This window comes from Fusarium phalaenopsidis (assembly GCF_050370095.1).
Source record: "Fusarium phalaenopsidis strain FUZ10S chromosome Unknown contig_32306, whole genome shotgun sequence".
Lineage (NCBI taxonomy): Eukaryota > Fungi > Ascomycota > Sordariomycetes > Hypocreales > Nectriaceae > Fusarium > Fusarium phalaenopsidis.
The window spans coordinates 701591-714311 of record NW_028145403.1 but is presented as its reverse complement, the minus strand read 5'-3'; the positions used below and the strand labels follow the sequence as shown (position 1 = coordinate 714311).

Genomic DNA, 12721 nt, shown 5'->3' with positions numbered 1-12721 from the left:
ATGCTCGAGCAGCTGGGCTGCCTTGTTTAGATCCCGAACAGTGCGATAGGCTGATCCTAGCCAATATTGCATCCCGAGTAGATCAAGGCTGTCCTCTGGCAGTGTTCTCGTCAGGCGTTTAACAAGGGGCTCGAGAAGGTTGATTGCCTCTTTGGGTAGCGAATTACTTTGGTATGCAGTAGCGAACAAGCATCGATGCAAATGCTCGTCAGGAAATAGCTGGTCTTCTATGACGGCCGACTGCTTAAGTATCCTGAGTGCCTCGCCGGATCGACCATCCGCAATTAAGAACCTTGCAACGCGAAAAATGAAGGGATGGGGATAATTCGGCGGCGCATGCTCTTCGTGTTCTCGGACAATGCCCAGAGCATGCGGCAGATATTTTCGGCACAGATCACGGTCTCCCCAGTCGTCAGACGGGAATATTTCATCAATATGAGATACCGTATATTGTGACATGCGCTTCATGATGCCTTCACTCTTGGTCCAGGTTCTCGTTGCCAGATGTACTAGACGGTGCATTTCGAGCATTTGACCATCAGCATATTTGCTCAAGAAGCCATAGCTGCATAAAGTCCCGATGGAGCTGGTCAGTTGCTGCTTCGTCTCTGGCTGCGGTAGCACCGATTGGGGAATTGCCTTTGGTTCGATGCATGCCATGAATGAAAGAAGATGGGCGGCGAATGGGTCAATCCCTCTGATCTGACGAAAAGATATCACCCAGGTTGTTGCCACGGCGTTTTGACACCGTTCGCTCTGCATATACCGCGTACCATCGCGAAACTCGCTGCGTAGCAACTCAATCATGTCGTCTTCAGTGTTTTGCAGGACGTCGAGGTATTCTGCAATCGTCAGGTCGTTCTCGTTTATGTAAGCCGTCGCCTGTTTGATGGCCAGTGGCAGATAATCCAGATTGTCAAGAAGTTCAGCCACGGTTTTGTCATCTTGGAGAGAATCTTGATGGTAGAGCGATTTCTTCAAGTAGTCCTTTGCTTCACTAAAGCTCATCTCTGATAGCTTGACCACATACTGTGGGTCAGAGATCACTCTGAAGGCGAGCTTGGATGACCTTGTTGTGAAGAGTATACGACCTCGGTCGTTTCTTGGTAGCCAGGTGTCCACATGCTGGGTAACCGCTCCTGGGGGAAACAGAAGGTCCATATCGTCGGCATTATCGACAATGAGGAGCCACTTCCCGACACCAGGTGAGCTCAGATACTGCCCAAACGATTCTCTCGGGCTAGTCGGCTTTTCCTGCTGGGTGCCATGCCTCGCCATGAACTCTGCACACGCCTGATCAATGCTGGCATTACTCAGCGCGGGCAGCCAAAACACAGAGTAATCGGGCTTGTGTTGTTTGACCCAGAAGGCAATCTGCATGGCAATCTGAGTCTTGCCGATGCCTCCAAGGCCGGCGAGTGCGACTCTTTGGAATTCGTCGCCATCAAAAAGTTTGCTCTGGAGCTTTTGGAGCACCTCTGTACGTCCGACAAACTGGCGGTTGATGGAGAACGAAACATGGAAGAAGGTTGAGCCTTTTACACGTCAGTCCTGGCCAACGATGTTTATTTATTACACTAACCGCTTGTCCTCGCGTCCATCTCAACTACCGGTGTCACAGTCGTTGCCTCAACCCCTGCCTCCACCTGTTGCTCGGTCCTCAGCTTGGAGCTTGACCGTACAAACTGTCTGAGAACGCCCAAGACGGCACGATAACCAGGGTCATCCTTATCAGAAAACTTTGTCATGCGGCTGTGGTCCGCGTCGATACTCTCGACCGTCTGTATCGTGGGTGGCAGGTCGAATTTGGAGGAAAAGTCGTCAACAACCTATTACCAGTCAGCCAACAAGACACATTACAAGACTGCCTTCACCCAACGGACCTTTCCGCTAAAGCCCTTGACACCCGAGAGTCCACGGCCCTCTTGAAACGAGTGGATCTTGAGGTCGGACTCGTGCACGATATTGACGAATTCTTCATGAATGTTGTCGAGGACCTCGCTGTATACTTCCAGCGTTTGGACGATCTTCATGTTTGCGTTTTGCAATGCGCAGCTGGCGAGATTGGATGCAATCACACCCCATCCGGCATACTGACTTCCACGATGCGGAGTTCCGAGAAAGACGATGAACTTTGTTCTCAAACGACAGGCCTCGGATCTGCGGATTGCCTGGGGGTGTTAGGGGAGATATACCTTGTCGTGTAAAAAGTATTAGAAAAGAATGAGGTGGAGTTTTGGAAGGGCATGTCGATGACTTTGGGAGGAGCCTATGAGGAAGACGAAGAGCTTTAGAAGGGAAAGAGGCAGGGCTTGAGAAGAAGACGAGGATGAGAATAGGATAAGAACAAGAGTGCGAGCCTAAAGGAGAACTTCGCACCAGAGGCTCGACATGTGTACCTACATCTTTGACAACGATTCCACCTAGACTATGAACCATAAAGACAATAGGACCCTTCAATCGTCAACGGGGTCGAGCCAAGGCTCCGGTAGAGGGGCAGCAAACCTCATTATCAGCGTCTCGCTCCAACCGGGCTGCAAGATCGCGCCCGTGTTGCGAAACGCTGTTCTGGTTGCTTGCCTGAAACAGGCCCTCGATCACATTCGCGTTGTATCTGTACGTCCACACTCTCGCTTCGCGTAAATCCTCAGCCAGGAACTCGTCGGGCCAGAAAGGCTTCTGTAATTCGACATCTGGCGTTGTATCGGGGCTCGGTCGACTTCTTCGGAAGAGTGACTTGAAGGACCAATCACGGGAACCGCTCGCTGTCGGTTTCGAAGTCTGGGACGTCTCGTCTGAGCCTCTTCCCTAGGTTCGCTTCGGGTGGCCCCGTAGGCCGTGCACGAAAATGACGCTATTCAGAAGTTAGCTTCCGCCGTCTCGGCCCCACAAGATTAACAAACTTGAAGCGATACGATCCCTTGCTGGTGCCCAAGCAGGTGAATCTGATGTCGCGGACCTTGGTCATGGTTCAGATCGTGTCATAATGCTGCTTGAGAGGGATTGTACGGTTGGAACGCGTTTCTTGTTGTCTACGAAAGCCACACCAGGCTCGCGTCCTGAGAATTCAGGCTCAAATGGAGGCCGTTCAGGCGCTTGCAGTTCAGCTCCGTGGGGCAAACCAGGAACTGGGCAGGTACACACTTTGTAAGATCATAATCGAAACAAAATTAGGAAGAAAAAGGGAACAAAGCAATCATAAGAGAGGATTATGCTTTATAATTATATGAGATGCCATTTCATAATTTCATTATGCCCTCATCGCTACCTTTAGGGGAGATTGAGCTGATGGATAGTGTTGTGCAGGAAGACTTTGAAGGCTCACGCACCAGCAGTCACCACCAACCATGAGACGGTGCTGACGCGACGCGTACCCTACACCCCAGTATCATCCCAACGCCGCTCGTCTGGCACCGAATATCAAGAGGCAATTGATCCAGCAGCTTTTTTCGGAATATGGACATGATTTGGCTTTGTTTCTAGTTGCCGGATATGACGATGGCACCTTGACCTGAGTTGTGCAGTGTGTTTCTCGTGGGTTTCCCGTTCGGCGACTTCCATCCACATCTGAAGCCTGATAAATGCGTCAAGGGTGCTGAAAACGACACTTGGCATGGTACCAATTTGCTTAATACGTAAACACGAATCAGGACCTCTTGTCTCGCTTGGGCGCAGTATTTTGCAAATTCATCATCCCCATTCCTCGAAGAGAGATGTGAGCTTGAAGGACATCCTCGTCCAAGCCATCCTAAATGGCTGCAGCCACAACCCTCAGCCACATCTCGAAGCGTGATGGGAGATCACGTTGTCCACGGCGTTAGAAGGAGTGCGAAGGGGCAATGTAATGGAAACACATGTCACCTAGATATTTCACGATGAAAAGGGTTCTTCACAACTCACAGTGAGTTCTAGAAACGTCAATCATGAAATTTGCTCCCCTCATATTCCTGAGTTTGAAGCTCCCTAGCATCAAAGAGGACAACGTGGCCGAGTGGTTAAGGCGATGCCCTGCTATCCTGCATATCAAGGCATTGTGTTCGCACGCGTAGGTTCGAATCCTGCCGTTGTCGACATTGTTTTTTGCCTTTGAAAGCAAATCTTTTGCCATTCTGAAGTGCTGATGCTGTTGGTGATGTTTTTGTGGTGCTGTTCGTTGACTTTTGCTGCATTTGGCTGACTTGCCTGTTTGGGCCGCCCTGAGCACATCCTCATCTGCAATCATCATAAGAATCATCATAAAATATCCAAAGTGGGCCCCGCACAATGTCCCGTCTTCTGCCTCTTCTCGTGACATCCAGTTTAATAAAATGATTTCTTTTGAATTTTTCGCATTCTTTTTGACCCTTTGTGTTTTCATCTCGTGGACATCATTTTCATTTTCATTTCCTCTGGGTTGCGTGTGTTGCCGCTTTTGCATTCCCCAGCAGTGCGAGCACGGACCTTGCGGGCTTCCGCTCGGGTGGGGCCGTTCGTGGATCCCCCGTCGGAAGCTCCGAAGTCCAGGTTCTAATGAGCGGATGTTCGAGCTAGATTAACTGTCGTCACGGCTCGGATGATTCCATCCATGTTCATTGACCCATAAACAATGGGGTTACAGGTGATTTTGGATGCCAGTTGCAGTCCTCTCTTCAGTCTCCGCAACACCAGTGTCTTGACATTCCGACAACCGCCGTGTTGCATCGTTGCAAGATGGCAGAGAGGATAGCCCAATTCTCAAGATATGACTGTACTGAAAGATTATGAAACTGTATGCAAGGGGGTTCACAGGCAGTTGATCTCAAATGGGGAAGATGCATCACGATCAGAGCAAGTCTCTGTTCGATGGAAGGTTGTTGAAGTGTCAATGTATCCATATATATAAAGTAAAAGGAATGAAGAGGTATAAACAAGAAGCCCCAAAAAGGACCAAGTCAACCATCAGTCAAAAGACCGAGGCCGCCGGCAAGAAGCGAATATGTACCATGTCTAAAGCCCAAAAACTCCAGCCCAATGTCGTTGAGAAAAGTGCCGAATGAAACCACTTCCGCTTAGTTCTTCTTTCCACCGTGGTACTTGCCGTCGTCGTAGCCGGTGTCGCCGCCCTCATACTTTCCCTCGTGCCACTTTCCATCATCGTAGGGAGTCCCCTCACCCTCGTACTTGCCCTCGTGCCAGGAGCCGTCGTCGTTGCGCTTGGTCTTCTCGCCGTGGTACTTGCCATCATCATAGCCAGTATCACCGCCCTCGTACTTGCCCTCCTCCCACTTGCCGTCGTCATATCCGGTGTCACCACCCTCATACTTTCCCTCGTGCCAAGAGCCGTCATCCGCGCGCTTGACCTTGCCGCCGTGGTACTTTCCGTCATCGTAGCCGGTATCACCACCTTCGTACTTGCCCTCATGCCACTTGCCATCGTCATAAGGGGTTCCCTTGCCCTCGTACTTTCCCTCGTGCCAGCTTCCATCATCGTTGCGCTTCACCTTGCCACCATGATACTTGCCATCATCATAGCCAGTATCACCACCCTCATACTTTCCTTCGTGCCACTTTCCATCGTCGTAGGGAGTTCCCTTGCCCTCATACTTGCCAGGGGCCCAGGAACCGTCGTCATTGCGCTTGGCCTTGCCGCCGGGGTACTTTCCGGGATACCACTTTCCGTCGTCGTGGCCGGTGCTGCCGCCTTCGTACTTGCCCTCGTGCCACTTGCCGTCATCGTAGGGCGTTCCATTTCCTTCGTACTTTCCGGGATGCCAAGAGCCATCGTCGTTGCGCTTGGCCTTGCCACTGGGGTACTTGTCGGGGGTCCACTTGCCATCATCATAGCCAGTGTCACCGCCCTCATACTTTCCCTCGTGCCACTTGCCGTCGTCGTAGCCTGTGCCCTTGCCCTCGTACTTGCCAGGAGCCCATGAGCCGTCGTCGGCGGGCTTGGCAGTGGGAAGAGCCAGAGCCGTGGCGGCAAAGGCGATGAGAGTGAGGGAGTAGCGCATATTGAAGATTGAAAGAAGAGATGAATTACTCAAGAAGTGGTATGAAAGGCAGCGAGTGTTGTGTGAATGTTGGTGTAAGTGAAAGGTGGTTGAGTTGTTGTGTAAGTGAGAGGTGGATGAGGATGATGAGAATGAAGAGAATGGATTGATCGGGGAATCACTTGATTCTTAAATAATAGAATTCTCCTATCACATAAGCCTCCGTTGAAAGTTGCCGTCAATTTTCAACGCAAACCTCCATCTACACCACGGAAGATGGTGATGGTCGGCGCAGCATGCGAGTGTCAAGCCTCTCATCACCACACCCAATTTAGCCAGGGCTGGGGATCTGTTCTGCCATAAGCGGATGGAAAGCCTCGTGGTACAGTGGGTTGCTATTTCGGGCTGACTGAGCCTCCGCCAGTTCGCTCTTAGCTGCGCCCAGCGAATCAGCGCTAGCCTCTGGGCAACGGCCTTGGCGGAATCGGCGATAGTCTCTCTGTTAGTGCTCGGGGTGGCTGTGCTGATCGGACAGGCCTGGACCGGAGTCCATGTGGTGATGATGGTGGTGGCATCCCAGGTGCGAGAGGTCTACCCGGACGAGGGCCCCGAGTCTGCCGTGTCTACCCCGCAAAGAGATGCCGAGATGCTCGGGGCTGAGGGAGGGTCAGCTGTGCCACGCCTCCATCACGAGCTTGCATAACGTGTGTAAGACTAGCAAATCGGGCTGGGTAATCTATTGCTGGAGTTGGCAGTTGACGGCGCTGTAACCTGACCAAAGTGCAAGACTGTCGGCCTTGTCGCAGCATCCTCCTCGTATTCAAAGACAGTGCAGCACGTCATGTCGATCCTTCTTACTGAGACGCTGGAAGGATTTGCGGTACATATCTGTTTGTCAAGATGAGCGGCATATGTGCATATCAGGCTGTCAAAGTGTCTTGGATGTCAGATGCAGGCGTGAGCATGTACCCTCCGATGAGGTGGATACTCGGTTCCGTCATCGTGGGCAAGGCCGAGATAAACTCAGCTCGCCCTACAGCTAAACCCTTTAGCGATGGCTCACCGGACCTTTTTTTAGTAAGCTTAACTCCTCCAATGAGACGTTACTCTCTATGCTTACTGGCGTTCCCGTCCTCAGCCCTACCTCACAAGACGGCTTGGGTAGTCCGTGTCTTGACCCGGAAATCAGTGTTACCGAAGGGCATACGGGCTGGCTGATGGTGTGCAACCAAGACAAAAAGGTGGCGGCTTCCAAGTATACGAGCCATTTCTCATGATGTGATCGAGAGGCCTCTAGGATGGTCGAATCTTTGCATTCGATTACGTCGAGGGCGAAGGTGTAAGCCTCCTCGCAAGCCCGCATCTGCTAGCCCGCTTTTCGAGCAAACATCAGCATCGAAAGTGCAGATACCAAGGCCGAGCTGAGGATGGTCGACCTTGGAATGATGCCGCCGTGCGGTGCGCCATTTCAATAGAGCCTGATGTGCTTTCAGCTATGGGTTGCTACTGCGGCCATATCCCATGTGGTATTCATACACGTGCGATGCATGATGACAACTGAGGTTCCATGAGCCTGGCACACGTTACATAGCTACGTAAGACTATTTTATTCGCAATTGTGGCATTGCTCAACGCAAGAGGACTTTTTCGGCAAACAGTTACACAGCAGGCTATTTCGCCGACAGGCCTCGCGGCACGTATACCATCCTTGAAAATAATGTCTATTATGAAGCAGGCTGTGAGGTCTTGGCTCTTTTGCTGTTTTCAGTAAGCAGGATGCGAGTGAGGAGTATGCGTCTGCCATAAGCAGATCCTTCCCAGGGTATACCGGGTGAGATGGAATCTGCCGTTATTTGTCATCCAGCCTGGATGTAGGACTTGCTATTTGGAATGGGGGCATGTATTTTGTTTGAATGTCGCTGTGCACTACCTGAAACTGTAAATAGGCTCATCCGATATAAGCCGATGTATGAATAGGCTTCGTATGCCAGTCAGCAGGCAACGGATGAACTTACGTTTTCAAACGGATGTCCGATGTCCGCGAGTTATGCTGAGTGACGGGACGCGTAAGTCTCTCAAATGTGCTCCAGTTTCCATGTTGCCCGTCTTCGCGACGTCTAGATAAGTCGAGATTTGCGAATGAGCTACCACTGCTGTCGTTTGACAAATCGCCTGAGGTGCTACTTAGACGTATGAGAGATGACAGTCAAGAATAGAATCTAAAACCTCACTATATGGGGGCGAAGCGGGCCTAAGCAGGGCAGTAGAGGCTGGAGGTTTGGAGCACATTGACCGAAACGAAGGTCAACTCACACCAAGGTTGTGCGAGTGTTATTGCTCTCCCCAAAACAACACAGAAACAGGCGATGTGTATGCTGCGTGATGAGCAAGGCAGATGCGAGTGGTTATTGGGGAAGTTTAGTTTCGCTTGTAGAACAACAGCGGTTTCATGTGCTGCGAAGAAGCACTTCACGGGTCCTGCAACATAAGCCCGGATACCGCTATCGTAATTCTGAGGTTCAGCAAACTGAAGATTCTCTTTGAAGAGTAACCACGGAAGCCGAAACAGGGATAATACCAGGGGAACAAGTGGCTTCAAGGACGCTGATGGGTGATTTGAAATATGTACATCTTGAGACACAGGCTGGAAGTTGGGGGCGAGAGGATGAACAAGACTAAAAGACGGCCTGGCAGGGAAAATGAGCTTACTCAATGTAAGCATGGGTTTTCATAGCGTCTCATCAGTGCTGGCGGTTTACATCCCTACCGCCCCATATCGCGGACCTTGAAGTCGTCACGACAAACAAATAGCCTCATAATGAGTTAGGCATGGTAGAGACGCGGCTGTGACTCTCGACCTTGAGATAAATATGGTCTTGAAGTAATACTTTTCCCGTTTGAAATGATTGTAAAACATCTGATCAATTTTGCAATTCTTTCAACTATCAGGTCTAACATGGCGTGTAAATGCCTGGAGATCATACCGAGGAGAGAGAACCCAATTCAGTTTGATTACTGCGAGATATACCTTTCCCTAATCCCTCTTCCATTCCCGCAGAACATTAGCAAGTATATGATTGCCAGCTGAGGCCGCCAGTTTTGCAGCTCGTTTACACCTCCTCTCCAAAGTCTCAGGCTCGGTATCATTGCGAAGAAGTAGGCACGTAAGATCAAGGCGTTCATGTTCGGCCGCGGCTTCGAGCGCTGTGCGTCCTCCAGTCGCCGCCGGTGGTGCATTGATATCAGCGCCTTCTTTAAGTAGCATCAAGGCAATACGCAGATGACCCGCCATTGCTGCTTTTTGCAATGCTGTTGCCCCATGGTACGGACTTGCCGGGGCATTGACATCGGCGCCGTGCAAAAGCAGAAACTTGACCATGCGAACAGATCCTCGAGCAACTGCCGCTTGGAGCGCGGTTTCGCCCCACCGTGGACTAGGAGGAGCGTTGATATCTGCTCCAGCTTTCAGTAATATATCAACGAGCTCAGTCTTTCCTGATGCAGCTGCTCCTTGAAGGGCCGTCTTGGAATGTTGACTAAGGGCGGGGGAATTGACGTTGGCCCCAGCTTTGAGCAAGGCTTGTACTGTCCAGATAGAACCCTTCGCAGCAGCGACCTGAAGAGGTTCACCGTGATCCGAGTTCACATCAACATGGTGGCTCAACAAAGTACGGACAAGGCCCTCGTTGATACTCCATCGGCTCACTGCTCCCAGAAGTGGCGAGTCACACTTCACACCCAGAGGCTTGTTCACGCTGACCCCATGTGAAAGTAAAAGCTCGACCATCTTGAGCGAGTTGTTGCGGATCGCCTGTCGGAGTACCTCCACGCCAACTCGACCGCCAAATGTCAGTTTAGCACGTAGTATAGCACGCGCTATATGTAGACTATCTCCCTCGACAGCGAGTTCGAGCGGTGTCTTGCGCTTATGAGTTCTGTTCACATCTGCACCGGCACCCAAAAGGCAGCACACGATGTCAAGGACACCCGGACTCGTCGCGATTCCGAGAGGCGTCTGCTTCCCCCCGCAGCCATTTGGATCTGCTCCGCCGGCTAGCAGCGAGTGAACCAGGTCACGGTTGTGATTCGCAATAGCAAAGCCGAGCGCTGAAGACCCTGCTTCAACCGATGGTGGCAGATTGAGGTTCGCTCCCCTTTCAATCAGGATCGCAGATACCCGTTTATGACCAGACTCGATTGAAGCTTGCAAAGGTGTTCGTCCGCCTCGTTCAGGGGATGCAGGGCTATCAACATCAGCCCCGAGCTGAAGCAGCAGTTCCACCATCTTGGCATTCCCGCTGGCAGCGGCTGCTTGAAGGCATGTGCAGCCGTACGTAGGCGCAGGTGCAGCGTTGATATCAGCGCCGGCATTGACCAATAGCTTGACCAAGTCGATGTTCTGTGATTCGACAGCTGCTTGAACTGCCGTACGGCCTTCACAAGAACTTGGGAGGGCGTTGACCTGAGCACCAGCTCTCAGCAGGCACTCGACCACATCCTCATCTCCCGATCCTGCAGCTGCTTGGAGAGCGGTTCTACCTCTTTTGTGATTCTGAACGGCGCTGTTCACGTCTGCCCCCTTCTTCAGCAATAGGTGAACGAGCTTGAGGTTTCCTTGTGCTGATGCTAATTGCAATGCAGTGCCTTCACAGCCTCTTGCATTGACATCTGCGCCCAGGTTCAAGAGCATTCGAACCAGAACGGCATTTCCCCTTAACACAGCTGATAGTAGTGCCGGCCGTAGCGTGCAACCAAGGTCAAGATGATCCCACCAGTGTTCTTCTTCCTCGTCCTCCTCGCTAAGTTCACCACTAGACATGAGCCACGGAAAAACCTCTCCGGCCGGGAAGCCGTGAATGTCTGCGCCGGCTTCCAGAAGAACTTGTATCATCTCCATATTGTCTTCATTCGCTGCTCTTTGGATCGGCGTTTCAATAACATCGGACCATTTCTTTGCGGCGAGTTTGCACACATCTTGATATGCCTTGCCAATCGGGCAATCGACGTCAGCTCCCGCTGTGATCAAAATCTCAGTGATCTCTATGTTGCCTCGGCTTACTGCAATTTGCAGCGCCGTTCCTTGGCCCACTGACATTTCGTTCACCCGGGCGCCAGCGTCCAGCATCATCTGAACAAGGTCTGGATCCCCATAGTGTGCTGCCAAATTGAGCATCGTCGTCGGGCGGTCCCAATCTTGGCCTACTGCGTTCACATCCGCACCCCCCTTAATCAGCATTCTCGCAATGACCGGGTTCTTGTTGCGGCCAGAGATTCCACTATGGAGAGCTGTCTTGGAGGCGGGATAGCTATTCTGATGGTGAACATTGGGATTGGCTTTGGCGTCCAGCAAGACCTCTACAAGGGAGACGCTTCCTTGATCTGCGGCTACCTCCAGGAGCGTACTTCCGAGTAAACTCTCCAAAGTCCAGAGGTGTCCACTGTCGATAACCCACCTCAAAAGTTTGTCGGTTTTCGCGTCGGATAAGAGGTTATTGGAGGAGAGGTAGACCGTATAGCGGAGCAGTTGAAACACTGCCTCTTGGCCCGAGGCAGTTGAAAGCCTTTTCACATGGTGCACGAGGTCTCCGTCATGTCGGTCGATGGTGATTTCTTCCAAACTCGACGAGATTCGAGAGGAATAATCTGGGTTGTCCGGATCGACGGACTCGCCGAGGCACTCTCCGAGAAGCCCTCTGGCCTCACGGCAACTTGGATCGAGCAGCGAAGAAGCCTGCGCCTGTTCGTCATTGGCAGAACTCGGGTCCCAGCCTAGCAAGAGATCCAGTTCATTGTTCGGGATAGAAGGAAGTGACTCGGTGCCAAGGTCGCTGGAGAAGCCCATCGAGTGCTCCCATTCTGTCGGATCGTACGTGGATAGATGATTCATAAAAAGAGGGCTAAAGTCCACGGTAAGACACTCAACTATTGTTGAGGGACTGATGAGCGTCTGATCAAGACAAGGATTCAGCAGATTCAACGTACTGGATGACTCCACAAAAGCCTGGAACTGGAACCACGGCATATGAATGGTTTGGACGCCTGTGGGCACCTCTCCTGGCGGAGTACGGGCAATCACGCCAGTTGAAAGATCCGTTGGGATATCTAACAGTGTTAGTCCACGCTTGTTTCCCTATCATGTTCGAATACAAAACCTACCTGATCCTTCTGTCATGTCGGATTGGGGGCCGGTATATCTGGCTGTCTCTTTTCTGAGCTTTTTCCACGGGATCAACCTTCCGTTGATGAGGATATCGGTCTCCTTTCCCTCCAACTTCCGCTTCTGAACTTGCTGGGCCGCAGCTTTCCACTTCTGGTTGGTTGAATTCTTCTCCATTCCCCAGTTCTTCAGCTTTCGAACGTACTGGGCTTTGCTATTGACACGTTAGAACAATGCTTGCTGTGGAGACCATGACAGACCTGGCTCGGAACCCATGCTCATCTTCCATGAGTCTCATCACCTCAGCCAGTGTCATTTTCTGGTTTAGGTACAGGTCAGAAATGACTGCTTTGAGCGATTCCCACTCCTCTGGAGCGATGCTTCTTGAGCCTGCCATGTTGTTGAGAGAACGTGTAATTGAATTGAAGGAGTGCGGTCGTTGCTGAGAATTGGGTGTTGTTATGGTGCGGTCTGGGTCCTCTTTTATAGCCTCCAAGATGAGGCCGGAGGAAAATTTTGGCTCGACCCAACACCACCAAAGAAACCCAGAATGATCAGTGTGCTTGCTGCGCCGATCTCATTGGTAGGGAACCCTGTGGCGCCCCCTGACAAGGTT

The 12721-nt window shown here is 51.5% G+C and overlaps 3 protein-coding genes and 1 non-coding gene across 4 annotated transcripts; 1 reads left to right on the top strand and 3 right to left on the bottom strand.

Annotated features, from left to right (window-relative positions):
• Positions 1 to 475: 475 nt before the first annotated feature.
• Positions 476 to 2033, bottom strand: LRP88_11068 (uncharacterized protein; the record flags this gene model as incomplete). The annotated part of the gene is made up of 4 exons (XM_083247510.1): positions 476 to 509; positions 767 to 1535; positions 1583 to 1829; positions 1884 to 2033. 4 exons carry the CDS (start codon positions 2031 to 2033, stop codon positions 476 to 478), a joined length of 1200 nt encoding a protein of 399 aa, XP_083096658.1.
• A 1944-nt stretch (positions 2034 to 3977) lies between these two features.
• LRP88_11067 lies at positions 3978 to 4070 on the top strand. Its single transcript has one exon. It is a non-coding gene; the product is annotated as a tRNA-Ser (tRNA).
• Positions 4071 to 5027: 957 nt separating this feature from the next.
• On the bottom strand, positions 5028 to 5969 carry LRP88_11066 (uncharacterized protein; the record flags this gene model as incomplete). The annotated part of the gene is made up of 1 exon (XM_083247509.1): positions 5028 to 5969. The coding sequence occupies one exon, from the start codon at positions 5967 to 5969 to the stop codon at positions 5028 to 5030; it is 942 nt and encodes a 313-aa protein (XP_083096657.1).
• A 3013-nt stretch (positions 5970 to 8982) lies between these two features.
• Positions 8983 to 12502, bottom strand: LRP88_11065 (ankyrin repeat domain-containing protein; the record flags this gene model as incomplete). Its single annotated transcript, XM_083247508.1, has 4 exons — positions 8983 to 11870; positions 11931 to 12050; positions 12105 to 12319; positions 12438 to 12502. The coding sequence occupies 4 exons, from the start codon at positions 12500 to 12502 to the stop codon at positions 8983 to 8985; spliced, it is 3288 nt and encodes a 1095-aa protein (XP_083096656.1).
• Positions 12503 to 12721: the final 219 nt, after the last annotated feature.